The sequence below is a fragment of the Aquila chrysaetos genome, chromosome Z (genome assembly GCF_900496995.4).
Source record: "Aquila chrysaetos chrysaetos chromosome Z, bAquChr1.4, whole genome shotgun sequence".
In the NCBI taxonomy this organism is placed as follows: domain Eukaryota; kingdom Metazoa; phylum Chordata; class Aves; order Accipitriformes; family Accipitridae; genus Aquila; species Aquila chrysaetos.
In genome coordinates this window covers 57,487,546-57,502,849 of record NC_044030.1, presented here as the reverse complement: position 1 = coordinate 57,502,849, position 15,304 = coordinate 57,487,546, and the positions used below count along the sequence as shown (strand labels likewise).

General features: G+C 35.0%; 1 protein-coding gene across 4 annotated transcripts in view; it reads right to left on the bottom strand.

The window, feature by feature from the left end:
- The window catches only part of RFX3 (regulatory factor X3), a 131,881-nt gene that overhangs the window by 40,735 nt on the left and 75,842 nt on the right, over positions 1-15,304 (bottom strand). For all 4 annotated transcript variants that reach the window (XM_030004312.2, XM_030004310.2, XM_030004309.2 and 1 more), the window contains one exon: positions 6,187-6,445. In XM_030004312.2, coding sequence (XP_029860172.1) covers positions 6,187-6,445 — 259 coding nt within the window. The remainder of the gene's footprint in view (positions 1-6,186; positions 6,446-15,304) is intronic.

Here is a 15,304-nt window from a genome sequence, read left to right as displayed (position 1 = left end):
AACACAAAAAGATGTAAAATAAGCATGGTATTTTACATATGCAGACCTTAAACCAATGCTGATAAACCTGAAAAACTTAGAAAAAAACTTTTTTCCCTAAAACTTATTAATTTGTAAATATAACCTCCAGGTTTAATATACATAACAGATACTGGTCAAAATACCTGCTGCAAATGCATACCTCCAGTAGTCTGCATGTATATAAGGCGTGCATACTGACTAATGAATATAGTGTGTTCTCTAGTGATTACAAAAGAATATATGTAGTCAACATAGGGGGAAAAAGCACACCTAACAGCTAGAGGCTGGAAAAATAAAAAATGTTTGGAGTTTAGGTCAGATTACTTTCTCCTTCCCAAATTTTCAAATGACACATTGCTGCCCATGTTTATCTTTCTTGCTGGAAGTTCTCAAACATAGGTCAAACTGACCAATTCACTATCTCTCCCCTGGATCATCCAGTTATTTGTATACCTCATCTCTATTATATACCTCTTCAAACAGATTCTAAGCCTTTTTTCTTTGTGGTTGTTTTCCCCATATTTGGTACCAACACTTCAAGGAAAACAAAACAAAACAAAAGCCTTTGTCAAACTGATTATAAGGACTTCCAGAACATACGCATTCCACCTAATACTGAAAAACACATGGAAACACATCGGAGTTACACCAGAAAATCAGAATTGAGAAACTAAAAGGAAAGTTTAGTTCAGATTATTATTAAAAGTAAATTTGAAAACATTTATGGCAAGACGGCCTTAGAGAGAGGTAGAGTGGCCATTTTAGAACAAATGTGTATTTAATCAGAAACAAAAAAATCCAGTCCTTTAGAAAGGTGATGCCTCCATGCCACTGATAATCAGACTGTTACGACAACATTAGGGGCAAGTCATCTTGCATCCAGCTTATGCATTTTCAAATAAAAGGAATTAACAGAAATTCTTCTCATGGATTCAAAGATACCTATTTTTAATAACCTATGACAAAAAAAAGTTGTGTTTCTTACAAGATTTTTAAATCAGTAATTAGAATGTTACATTGGAATAAACTGAGTTTCCAACAACACTATATCTTCATTTCTGATACACAAATACCAGAGTAAATATTCAATTGCCAAAACTGGAAACAACCTATGAGGTGCAACGGGGCTTCTATGCAGAAAACGCACCAAAAGCCAATAACTGAAAGCTGAAGCCAGACTGTATCAGAAGAGAAACTGGAGCACAGACAGGTGAAGCCAGAATGAAGAGAGGGTAGCTGTGGCTGACCTTAGTAGGGTCATTCTCCCTTTTCCCCACATTCCTTGTCTTGTGAAAAGGGCACAGTCTCAAGTCAAGACATAATAGTGGAGCAGCAAGGCACTCAAAGGGGCAGAGAAAGACATACGTTATTTTTGGCCACATTGCTAGACTGAAACCTCTCGAAGAGAGAGGGAGAAGCCATGACGCTCCACAGCTCTGAAGGAGAAACCAAAGCACAAGGAAAAGTCTTGGAGGCAGAGGTTTATAAAGGCACAAGATCAACAAATCCTCTAAACTTCCCACCTGTCCAGTTACCTCATACCACATAAATAGTTTTTTAGCAGCAGTAGTTCATTAGTAGATTGATCATTATTAAGACTTATTTAAAAGAAGAAAAAAAAATATTATCTGCCTTCTTGTATCTGGAAATGGATGCCTTTTTTTCACAAAAGATATCACTGTGCTCAGCTGAAGAAGTCATAAGTAAATGCCTTGCCAGTATAAGAGGTCAGACCAAATGATCTAATAATCCTTTGTAGCATAAAACTCTATGCATCTTTGCTTTGATCAGAAATGGTTTGTTTTATGCTAAGATAGATCCAGCTAAATAAAAATTACCAGAAAAGTTGGGGAATGCAGGAGGAAAAGGTTCCTCTACCAAGAAAGAGATTAATAAATAAAATCTCATCTCCGACTATTTTCCAAACGATAATCCCTCCACCTTTAATGGACCTCTTAAACATTTGTTACTTTTTGTTCTTAAAATAATTATAATACTTGCACTAAAATTATGTTATCAGGATGTGGTATTTACACTGGGCATTATTACTTCTTGTTGTCATTCTTCTCCTTCCATTAATTACGACACATTTTGCGTAAGTAACATCCCTTCTTTAAAGTTAAGAGCAAATTTTGCACACTGTGCTTACTACCAGAAATAGTAATTTGTGGTGATACATTATATCTGTATTAATTTTGCTTTTATTTTCATGCACATTTAGATTTGCACTGAAATAGGATGAATTTCTGCAACAGCATGAGTGGAGACCTCCTATGGTTGGTGATAACTGATGAATGACAACTGAAATTGCAGATCAGTCATAAAGCTTGTTAGAAAACAAGACTAATAGATGGGAGCCTCTCACTGGCTGACAAGCATAAGAACACATTTATTACTAGAAACTACATGAATTTTTTAACCTTGTGATATTATGAAATATGGTGATTAGATCATCCTGTTTTATCACAAGAACAGTCCTTAGACATTTACATATTAAAAAAAAATTGGAAGGTGATTCAGATTTCATTATTAACATGGCAATCCAATTTTCTAGTTAGTTTCTTAAAAATAGGTGCCCCTTCTTTAGTGACTGCTGCCAATAAACCAAACAGATGACTCTTTCATACAGGCTTCAACATGCAAATTAATTTCAAATAGACTCTAGCTAGGGTAAATCTCTTCCTGTTCAATGCAATCACAACTTATTCTTGACCAATCCACATATATTCACATGAAAATTCTCATTTTGGAAAGGTATTTATCTCCCTAATATCTTACATAGAAGGTCTTATAATCTGAATGCCTTTCTGTTTTAGTGAAAAAATCCTTTTAGTAGGTAGAGAAGTATTCTAATAGGCCAGCAAAAGATATAATGCGAAGAAGCAATGAACTCAATGGAAATGAAATGAGTAAAAATGCTAACAAATGTTCTTCATACATACTAACATAAATCATTACTGTATATATGTTGAAATAGTTTTGATAGTGCACAATTCTTAATATTTTGGCTATAAAAACACTGCCATTGCCTGCTATAAGCTTAAGCAGGACAGCTTTCTTGTATAAATGTTTGACAGAAATTAAAATGAATGAAATGTCACAAACAAAATATTAGCTCTTTATTAAACCTGAAGTAGAATTCAGAATTACATTAAACCATAAAGAAAATAAAGCCAAGAGAGACTTAAAGTAAAAAGTCTCTGAGTCTGTTTTACTGAATTCTATATAAACCAAATAGCATACCTGGTGAAACATAAATTAGATTTTTAAGGTTCACTTATCTAAGACACAGTTAATAAAATGGACTTATTTTATACATTTGACTTTTAACCTGAAACTTTTGTTTGTTTGTTTGAACTTATGCTAGATGTATCAGAAATAGATAACATCAATAATACAATTAATTTGCCTGTTAGAGAAGGTAATGATTTGATCACTGAGGGTGAATAACAACAAAACAAATGAAGTTATCAGTTGAAAAGAGTAAACAGAACTAGTACCTCTATGGCAAAAGTAAAGACAGCTTGTGATGACCACATGTGTTAGTAAGTAAAGTCTTACTGATTTCTATATCCTTTGTCTCCATATGAAAATTCTCCAAACTAATACAAAATTTGGAAGTAGTATACTAGCAAACCAGACTGGATACATGTTATTTTTATGACTCCAATAAATTCTCTATACAAGGATGAAAAAAGTTATGATGGTAAAGATCAAATGAGGATCACAAGTGAAACAAGCTCCACCTATCTAAGGTGCAATCCAAATAAAATATTACATTGCTCTATTTTGCATAGTTTAATTACACCCTCTAGTAAAATTAAAACAGACTTGGTGCTTTAAAATTACATTTTAACCTGAATATTTTGTGTTCCAATTGACTCTTGAATATTTCTGCTGAACCATACACAACAAGAGCCTAAAATTATAAAATCTGAATTCATATATTCTGATGTGTCATACTTACAGAACTATACTATACAAAATAAATAGCACCTTAAAAAACAGAGGAAACTATTTTAGTGTTAAAAATGCAATTTAATAATTGTAATTTAATTAGCAGTACTTTTTTCTATTCTTAGAGGCAAGTTGATACAGCAGTATAGAAGTTACTTGGAGCAACTAAAAAAGGCTGTTCTATTGACACATGAAGCAAGAGAAAGATGTTGCTGAAGGTATGAACCTTAGCTTTTGTTAAACTTTGGCAAATTTTACTCCTAATTTTGGCAAAAAAATCAAAAGAGTTTTTAATTTGCAAAATACAACATGGAGTTTTGATATCATTCAAATAATTCTAGGATACCCAACTTTGAAGTAAGTCTAATACTCTTCATTTGTGTTTACTGGATGCATTTAAGCCTCACTTGATTTCACATTCAGTTAAGCATTTCCACTTACTGAATTCTGTTGTCAGTGAATAAAACAAAACTTATAGCATGATATGCAAAACACAAAACTGCATTTGTTCTTATTTGATTAAGGAGAAAACTAGCATGACCTCTAGAAGACACAATATTCATATTCAACCGTAGAACAACTTAAAACAACTAAGAAAACATAGGAACATCATTGCCATTTAAGTATTTAAAGAAACACCACTTTTCAAATTTCATTCCACTTAGAACACCTATTCCTTACTTATGCCTGTAGGAAACTATTTTTTTCCCCCTGTGCTTGGCAGTCATTAAGTCAGGTGAAAAATTCCATGAAATACCTTCCAAGTAAGTAAAATGAGAGAGTACTTTAAAAGAAAACAGAAAAGTCAAGTTAAAGTCTTGATTTTAATTAAATGAATCTGAAAGAGGAGTAAGAAACTCTGGTTTTCTACTGAAGCCATGTAAAATATAGGCAAATGTTAATATACACTCTTTTTTATTTTGTAACTCAAATATAAAATTCTCTGTTGCTAGCTGAAAGCTCCCACTATGTTACTGATAATTATACTATTCATGAATCATGAGTCTTTACAATTTTTATTCTCAGAAAATAATATTACACAGTTTTGGATGAAATAATAATTTTTTACACTGTACAAGAATTTTGTATTTATCCATACCAACCACCTTAAGAATCAAAATGAAGAGATCTTATCAGACCATCTAAATCATCCAATGCTATCATAAACATTCATCATAGTTCCAAATAGAATATTAGATTTTTACTCATTACATTGGTTGCTAAAAATAAAGTCCCCTAATTTCATTGCCCTTTTGAGTACTGATGAATCTGTATTATTAATGATGCTTTATCTCCTTTACTATATTTTTCAACTCTTCCTACTCTATGTTTCACAATTCTCTTCCCCATTACTTCCAAATCCCTACATCCAGACCAGAATACCCAGAAGAATTAAGTAAAAGTATTCATTAGGGCTACACAATAAAGCTAGACTAGGCATAAACCCATTTTCCTAATTGAAATAAGGGCTGATTGTGTAAGCTCTTAAAGGAAAGTTCTGTGTTTAAGTGTCCATAATATTATCTATCACAGTTGTAACAGAATGCATCTTCCCATAGCATTGTAAGACACCTTCACAATGAGCTGTTAAGCTGGAACGGACTTTGGAGACATACCATAGATAAGTAAAACCAAAGTGTCAAAATGTAGTATCTCAGTATTCCGAACAATTGGAAATATTTTGAAATAAGCTACCAAACCTACACTAATATCAAGCAAACAAACCGAACAAATGCAGGGAAGTTACAGATACCTATCTGTAACTTACAATATTTAACATTTACATCTAACGTAGTTAACAACACTGTGTTTTTCTTATGTTCTGAGAAAAAAAAAAAAAAATGTTAAAGGCAGCTGTTTAAGTTCCCAACCCGAGAAATATTCAGCTCAGACAAACTATTATGTGAGCATTCCCAAAGCATTCACTGATATTACTTGAATGCAAAAATTTAACCTATGAAATGTAAATATTTGCAAGCTGTCAGGGGAAGGGTCTGCCTTCTTGTTTAAGTTTTCACAGTATTATTACTCCTATATCTTACTTTATGTATAAATGTATTACTTATTTTACAAAAAGTACTATATAGTACTTATTCTGACAACATAATACTGCTATACATTTTGTCACAAAACCCATGTTAGTCTGCAAGAACATCTGAGTGATAAGAAACTAGTCCCAAAGATTTTGCATCAGTCTGAAATACTTACTGTTGCTGGGGAGGCCCGTGTTGTATGAGTCACTGAATGACCAGAATTTTCCATTGAATTGCCAATCAGATAGGTCCCTCCTGAGCTGCTAATGAGTTGTCCTCCTGTGACACCCATCTGAATCCCTCCAGTGCCCACCATGCTATGAGACGAGACCACTGTTGTCACCTGTGCAGAACTTCCTTGAGTATCAAAATAATTTCCCCCAGTGTTTTGGCTGTACATCTGGGTTTCTGTGTAAGGATAAGTTGTTGATCGGCTTCAAGAAAAGAAAACAAAAAGAAAAGAAATTATTTGTATTGTTCATTTAGCTAAGGGAAATGTTGTAATTCTAGAAATGTATGTACAATAGTTATAACCAAATTAAAGTAGATTGGCAAACACCCCTGCCTCCTCAGAGAATAACATTTAATCAAGTCAAAGCACTAAATAACTAATTCAGTGACAATGTCAAACAAAGTATCCACCAAACCTTACAGAAAAATTTGGTAGTCTTACCTGAAGAGGAGGAGAGAAGGGAAGGACAAAAATTGAGGAGACAGTCAGAAAGAGCTCATCCAATTATTAATATATTGCAAAGCAATTTATAGAGGTCCATCTGTTTTAACTTTTTTTAATCCGACAATAAAATTTTGGATTTTAGTCAGATGTTATATATTTTGCATACTGTGCGTGTTGCAAAATTGCAAACAATTCGTACAAATGTCAGCCAAGATAATCCAATGTTCAAGAATCCTATGTTATCCATCTTTTTTAAATTCATTAAAGCTGTTGGCTAAAGCTTGAAATTCTGAGTTCACTGGTATTTTGGGAAATGCAGTTATGTTTAGAGGGTGAATTCAAAATTGGATATGAATTCATGTTACGATAAAAAACTGGATTTAAGAAATAAAACCAAACCAGAACTATGATTTGTAAAAAGGTCACAAAGATGAAAGAATTTAAAGGTATGCAACAGTAAAATTTTTAAAATCACTTTAAACTATGAAACATTCATGCCTCATTAACCAGTTTACCCTAACAAACTATTCAGCTACTGAAACCTTCTATCATATGTTTCATGTTCTTAATCACTTATCTTGAATCATTACTCTTCATAGGTTATAATCTATTTATAGTTTTTGAATGTGTATTTGTTCCCATGTACTAAATTTGTTCTTCAAATCAACGTATTTCAAAATTATTAAGTAAATAGCTTTCATCATTTCAAAGGCCAGATTCCTCATCTTCCAAAAGTCTATTTGCAAATTTTATCCTGTTTCGTGACTGCTAAGCTTTGTATCTTGGCAAGCATGATAACAGAAAGGCCAAAAGGTAAAAATCAGTCAGTTTACCCAACCGTTATTTTTCTTATTTGAGCATAAAAATCTGTAGTATTGCTTGTAATCAACAGGCAACACCATTTTGAAATTCAAAGTTCTCCATTAACTTGGAGTTGCATATGCTGAGATGCACTTAGTCCAAGTGAATAAATTTTAAAAGTATTATGAGTCAGAGAAAACAGAAAAGTGCCCAATCTCTGCATAAGTCTCCATTTATTATAACCAAACAAAACACAAAATCATGCAACACCATGCAACTAAACGACTTCAACAAAAAAATTCTGACACTTTTGTCCAAAAACACAAGAGAATAAAGCAGCGTCCACATTTTATGCAGTAAGCTGGTGATTAATACACCTATCCAGGAACTTGAAGTCATGCTTTTTTTTCCCTCTACCTAGACAGGGATTAGTTTCTTATCAATATATAGAAAAGGCCATGGCAATTTACTGTTTGTTGTTATGTTTTTTTATTTATGAAAACTTATGCAAGATTAATTAATTAGCAAACAGTGGACTCAGAGATAGTGATTCCTTCTTCAGCTTCAGACAATCATTACTTTTAAATAACTGAAGAACATAGAGCACCTTACCAATAACCAAAGTCAGAAGTTTCGTTGTAGTAACTATGGCCACAACAGTTTCTCCCCTCCTCTTCAGAGACTTTCAGAAACTCTGAAACTTTAGCTTTAAAATCCTAAATGTTTCATAAGCCTCATACAACATTATTTGCTCTCATCCATCCTTAAGCTACTTAAACATTTTCCTTTTTGAGTATTTCAAAAGCCTCAAGATCAGCTGCAAGAAACTTCAAGTTAATCTAAAAGAAATGCCTTGCAGTCTACTGAAAACAAAGCAAAATAGTTCTTTTAGGGACTAATGCTCAAGCAGACAGTTAATCTATTAACATTTTTTTTGGAGAGTTAAAATCAGTTGATCTCTGAATTGTAATAATCTATGTATGCGTTCAGGTACCATGCAGGTCTCAGTTAATCTGTTTCATCAAGCCAACGTATCATCGTGATACCTTGTGATACCATTGTGATATTGTCAACTTGTGATAAGCAAGACAACCGCTAGCAGAGCTGGTCAAGGGACTGAACACTGTAATTTCTCCCAAAAGAGAAAAGAAAAACTTGGTATCAGTATCAGTTATCAGTAAGGAAAGGAATGAAAGGACAAGGCCATTGTTGACAGTAAAAATAGACATGGCTAGAGGAAAATGACCATCCAAAGGATGCAAGGAGAACAAATTTCACTTGCATAAGTAGAATTGAAGAGGCAGTTCTTTGAAGCAATGCAAATCCTAGAGAATGCTCAAAAATTCACAGGAAAAAAAGGCACAGACTTGGTGTGGCATAGAGAGAGAAAAGGAAATGCTTGTTTGCTTTTACCTTGTTTAGATCTGTGTATCATGTATAGTCTCTAAATAGGGATTGTATCAGAACACCTACATCTGCTTATAACATTACTCTGTATCAATGGATAGAGAACAATCATTGGGGTACACCAATGCGTCACACTCCAAGATAAATACACTATTCCCTTTGTTCCAACAACCAGCAGGTTCTTCTAGAACACCTGATTATTGGAAATGATTAAGCAAACCTTTAGCAATAGAGATTAACAAGGTAATTAAAAGTGAGATAAAACCATTATTATTACATGCAATAATAATTGCAACTTAGCAAAGAGCCTTTTAATTTAATCAAAATACAAACTAAATCATCTGAAAATTAAAAATGCAACTGGATAAGATGATGTTTTGGAAAGCAGTGACTCAAAGGTTTTAAAGTCATTGCATATGATAACATGACCCCTCAACTTAGAACTGTAGCAAAGAGGAAAATAAGACTCGAAATAAGGAAGTGATCTTCTACTTCTCCATAGCACTTGTAGCACAAACATGCAATACTCACTCAAATAATCTGACATACATCATATATATATAAATTTGCCTAGAAAACATCACCTACAGACTTATGCTAGTTTTATTCCTGTCTTAGAAATGTCTGACTTGTTGAAAGATTTTTCCATCACTCTGTGTTTTAGTAAAAAAAATCAAACAATTTCTTTTCCAGGAATTGAAAAATGAAGAGTGTCTTTAAATAAAAATTCTCAAATCAGGCTAGAAGTCCAAACAAGTTAACTCAAGTGCAGTTTGTGTTTGTTTTAAATTAGGCTTTAACTTGAAATTATATTCCAGTAACTTCTGTGTCTTGCAAAGTAAGTAATTAACTACTGAATTCTTATCACTAGCTGTAGGCACCAACTTGGAAAATGCAAGTCTTGCGTAAAATGCACATAAATCTATTTTTTTTACTTGAAGATGTATACCTTTTTTACTGTAATTTGAAATACCAGCATCCCTTCACAGTGGCTGTACAAGAACAGCATCTTAATTCAAACAAGAAAACCATTCAGTGGCAATTTTTTTTATTTTTCTGTAATTGTATTTCAAACAAACAAGTAAGAATAATTATTATCTTATTCATCAAGTAATAACCTCAGAACTATTCTTGTGGGTTTTGATATGGATTACCTACATAACTTAGCAGGCATGCACATAAGTATTTTTTCACTGTCATCTCTGTAATGAAAGTTGGCCTTTTATGATACTTAATTAACTAAGGTATTATTTCCTGGGATATAAACATGATAAACACAAGATGAAATTGTTATAAATTTAAATATTTCAAGACACACTATTTAATTATATTCAGAGTAGCTAATGCTCACGATAATGCTATGGTATTGCGATATGGTAGAAAATTTCCATGCATAAAAGCCAATAAAGTCTTTCATGCCAGAACATCCCCAAACTCCTTTAAGATTTTAGTATAATCCTGTAGTCCTAAAGCTGATAGTGAGCTTCACTGAAACTAGACAGAACAGAATCTTTTGTGTAACACTAAGGAAGGCCTTATCACAGCCAATGCATTGCTGCAACCTCTGGAGGCGGTGTATCATAAGCAATGGGAAGAAAGGAAAGTGCCATATACCCTAACACTGACACAACAGAACATGATACAGCAGTCGAACGATTACGGAGAGGGCTAAATCATCTGTCTCACCCTGTCTCATAAAACCTTCTGTCTCCCCACAAGGAAATCTACTCCTGTAACCAGAATATGGATTCAGGGCTTTTTAATAACAGATCAAATCCCAATGAAGCAATAACTTTCTTCCACAAAAGCCTCCTCAATTGGTCTAAAGACAGAGGTGGAAGAACTGATAAGACAGTAAGTAATCATTTCCTTTCACCAATCCCCCTTTATCAAATGAAACTGCTAAAACCAAAGATCAAAACCTACACTATGAAAGGGCAATTAATGCTTCTATAACCAGAGAACAAAAAGCAATTTCTTCTGTAACAGTGAATAGTTGACCTGCTTTGTGCATATACGTTTTCTCTACATGGACAACTTAAAATACATCAGCCAGAAAAAGCTTTATAAAATTTACCTAAAATAGAGTTGCATTATTCCATATAAAGAATTTCTTATTTGTCACATTCAAAACTTAAAGTAAATACGTTACTGACAGGCATTCATTATCAATAAAAAAGGACTGAGATCTTCAACACTCAGTCCAAGATCTTTTTTCTACATGGAAATAAAGCAATAAAAGCACACACAATGCACAACTGCAGGAAAACCCTCTAAACCAGGGAATGAAGTAAATGAAAACAGAGGAGAAATCTTATATTCTCAGGACCTGTAAGTTAGACAGATAAGGGAATCTTAGTTGCAGACCTCTAGAAATTCTGATGAAGTACAGAATACCTACAGTCCAAGAAATATGGTATTGCCACTGTTAGGAACATGTCACAGGGTTGTACTAAAACTGCAAGACCTCAAGACTCAGGCTTGTCAGGCTTCCTGTACCTAGACTTGTTTGTGCTAGCCTAGAGCTTTGTTCTAGCTTCGCTGCAACAGTAACTGTTGAACAATCAGATAAATGTTACTTAATCTGTTTCTATTTTAGCTTAGCTTTCTACAACTGTGTGGCATAAAACCTATCATTAAAATGCTGATACATTGCTCTAACAGATAGTAATATCCAGTAATTACTCTGTGTAAAACAAACAATCCATGACCCTAGATTAAAAACATCGCAAAGAGGATCATGAGCGTGGGATGACAGTATTCAAGAAGCATTCAGCAAATGTACAACACACCATATACAGTAAATTCAGATGTAATATGGAAACGGAAACCAAAGAAGAATGAATAAGGTGTAGACTGTGCTAGAAAACATATTAAAAATTGCTGCAAGTGGACTCAGTGTGGGTAGAGAGCCCCCATCATCCATCATACTTCTCCAGGCATAACAACTGTGAAGATGGTAACTTGCTGTAACCCTTTCTCAGGTGGAAGCCATTGACCTTAGTATGCAGTGGGGTAGTAAAAGGATAAGCATAATGCCAGAGAAAAAGGGATGGACGCTAGGAAGATAACAACTTTAACTGTTTTGATAATAATTATTTGATTTGACAGTTAAGATTTCAATTAGAGTAATAGTAAATACTTGGTTTTGCATACAAGGTGTGTTTTGCCGACATAAACCACACAGACTGTAGTACAACAAATTGGTGAAGAATGTGGTTTGGATGCAACACCAATAGCAATTCTCAGACAATCCCAGCAATTAAAACCCTCTTTGCCACACCAGAATTATCAGGAAAATGGCTACACTTGATTAATACATTACAATTTATGTAAGAAGAAAGTTCATGTCTAGTATAGGGGACTCACTTTGCTTCTAAATATAGGTGCAGCCATAATATTCTTTATCTATTCTAAACTGCCAGGTAAACCTGTACATGTCATCACAACAACAGTGCATTTTTGTTTCAGGATAGAGTGACATGCTTGACAAGCAAAATTGTAATTAACAACACACAAATGTAGATAACATAATTCATATATTCTCATATTATACAATGTATGTGACAAGTTGTAGGTTACACCCCTTGTATTATCATTATGGCTCCAATTATAATAAAACCAAATAACTTTTAAGCATAGAAAAATCATGATATAAAACGCGTGGGAAGACTTGTGTTATAAGAATACAAGAGTTACACTTGACAAAGACTGTGAAACCTGACAAATTTCTTACCTTTAGAATCAAAAGAATCAGATAACTCCTCATATATATTTTAATTGCATCCTTTGCTGCTATCATATATTGACTTGAATCAATACTAGTTTGCAAGTGCTTTATTTTGAACTAAAGAATAATTCTTTCATCAGACATACTGTAACATTTGTTCCAGAGATGCCTGTACACTGAACTAATGTCTTCACCCTAACTATGGGTTGCAGACTTCTTAATCCATTGCTAGAGCAGTATTGTCACTTGATAGGTCATGGAAGCATCCTACATCTGATTTTGAGTTAAGATTTTGATTTAGCACAGTCATAAAATAAATCAAACATATAATCATAGGAAGACAACCCAAAAGACAAACCAGTGATCACTCTAGTCAATCGCATCATTTAGAAACCTAATCCTATTTTCTGAAAGTGAAACAGACAATTTCTGGAGTAGGAGTAACTGCACAAATTGGCTGTACCACACTTCTGTGAATCTGTCAGGATCCACAAGCCTCATCTTTCACAGGTTTCAGTGTAAAGAATAGAAAAAGATGAACTGCAGTCTGAACAGTTGCCTAAATATTTTAGCCCAAGCGAGGCTGGCCTCTGTGTTTTCTATCACAGCAGAACCCAACACAGTCTATGCCAGCTTTGTTTAGGGATACGGTAAGCTTTTTGTTCACTTCCAAAAATTCTAAAATATCACTCCCGCATTGATATAGCTCTGAACAAGCTAATCCAGTGGCAAAACAAGAAGAGGAGAAACAAAACCATTTTTTTTTTTTAAACCATAGAATTTAGGTAACGATAAAAATGGCAAATAGAAAAACAATTCTTAAGTCTCTGAAGGAAGCTAGGCTTCAGCAACCTAGAGTCCTGTTCTCCTTCACCTGTCAAATGAATGGCATTATAACATGTAATACATATATTCAATAACTTTAATTTACATAAATGACATTTTTCCGTTCTTAATCTGGAGTATAAAAATATACAGGAAAATGTGTTTCACAAGATATAGTCTTTAAAAATTCAGAGTAGAAACACAGACTGGTCCCATTCTCCATGAATGAAACCATAATCTCTAGAAAATTTAATGTTCCTATAAGTATTGAACAACAACTTGGCTGTTCATAACGTTGTTGTTCACAACAACATGGGTAAATTCTTCTTCTATAGGAGAGAAAGACAATCTAGGTTAGGCTCACTTGCTAAGGAGAGCTTTCTTACTGTGTTAAGGAAGTTTTTTATATCCCATTGACTGATTTTGCAGAAACCGACACAGGGATTCAGACACAGAAACACAATAAAATCATGGAAGCCTGAAGGTTCGTATTAAGCAGTCAGTAACATCTGGTTCTGTTTTTTCCAAGGGCTGTCAGCAGGCATCTCATACACTGCCAGAAGTGCATGTGCCAACAGCTCACACGAGAACTTATAAGTGATAAATGAAAAAAGAAACTTGAATAGTAGCCTATTTAAGAATGACCTCCTTTGGAGACTAACAGCGGACTACCGTGGTTGCAATGAATTCATGCTGCTGCTGAGTGCTGCTGTACGGGGACATGCTAGAACTCCAGTATGAACTGGAGTCCAAGGCAGCCAAGCGGTATGCTACAACTGATATCCCTAACGTGTTTCTCAATCCCTCTGGCAGCAGAGTGCTGGCCACAGTTTTCTTTCACTTGGAGAGGTATCCAGCACACCTGGAATCAACTACCCAGGGAGGGAAAGACAGCCCTAATATTTGCCATGCTCTCTTTTTTGCTGTACATGTTAAAGACTGGTTTTAGCTTTTGCAGTTACAAAAATCAGGTAATGAATAAGCTGACCAGGAATAAAGGGGGCCTGCCTCCAGTCAGGTGGAGGAAAGGGACAACCGGGTTTACTGGACTGTGTGGGTTCAATGGCCTGGCACATCAGCCCCATGGGAGATAGCTTGTGCCATAGCACTTGGGCCAGTCTGAAGAGGACAAGATATGAAAAATACGCTTTACACCACAGCCAGGGACCATAGTCCTGTGCTGGGTGCCAAAAAGGACTGTTGTGGTTTAACGCCAGCTGGCAACACCCCCTCAGAGCCACTTGCTTGCTGCCACCCCGGTGGGATGGGGGGAAGAATCAGAAGGGTAAGAGTGAGAAAACTCGTGCATTGAGATAAGGAGAGTTTATTAAGTAAAGCAAAAGCTGTGCCTGCAAGCAAAGCAAAACAAGGAATTCATTCACCACTTCCCATCGGCAGGCAGGTGTTCATCCATCTCCAGGAAAGCAGGGCTCCATCATGCGTAACGGTTACTTAGTGTATTGGGTCTGGCTGAGATGGAGTTAATAGTCCCCATAGCAGCCCTCATAGAACTGTGCTCTGCATTAGTAGCTAGAGAGGTGTTGATAACACACCAGTGTTTTGGCTACTGCTGAGCAGCGCTGGCACAGCATCAAGGCTGTCTCCCCAACATTTTTGCCCCCTCCCTCAATGGCAGGCTGGGGCAGGGCAAGATCTTGGGAGGGGACATAACCAGGACAGCTGACCTAAACTAACCAAACAGATATTCCATACCATATGACGTCAGCTCAGATATAAAAGCTAAGTAAAGGGAGGCGGAAGGGAAGGCATTTTTTGTCTTCCGGAGCAACCACCACACGTACTGAAGCCCTGCTTCCCAGGAAGTGGCCAGACATCGCCTGCTGATGGGAAGTA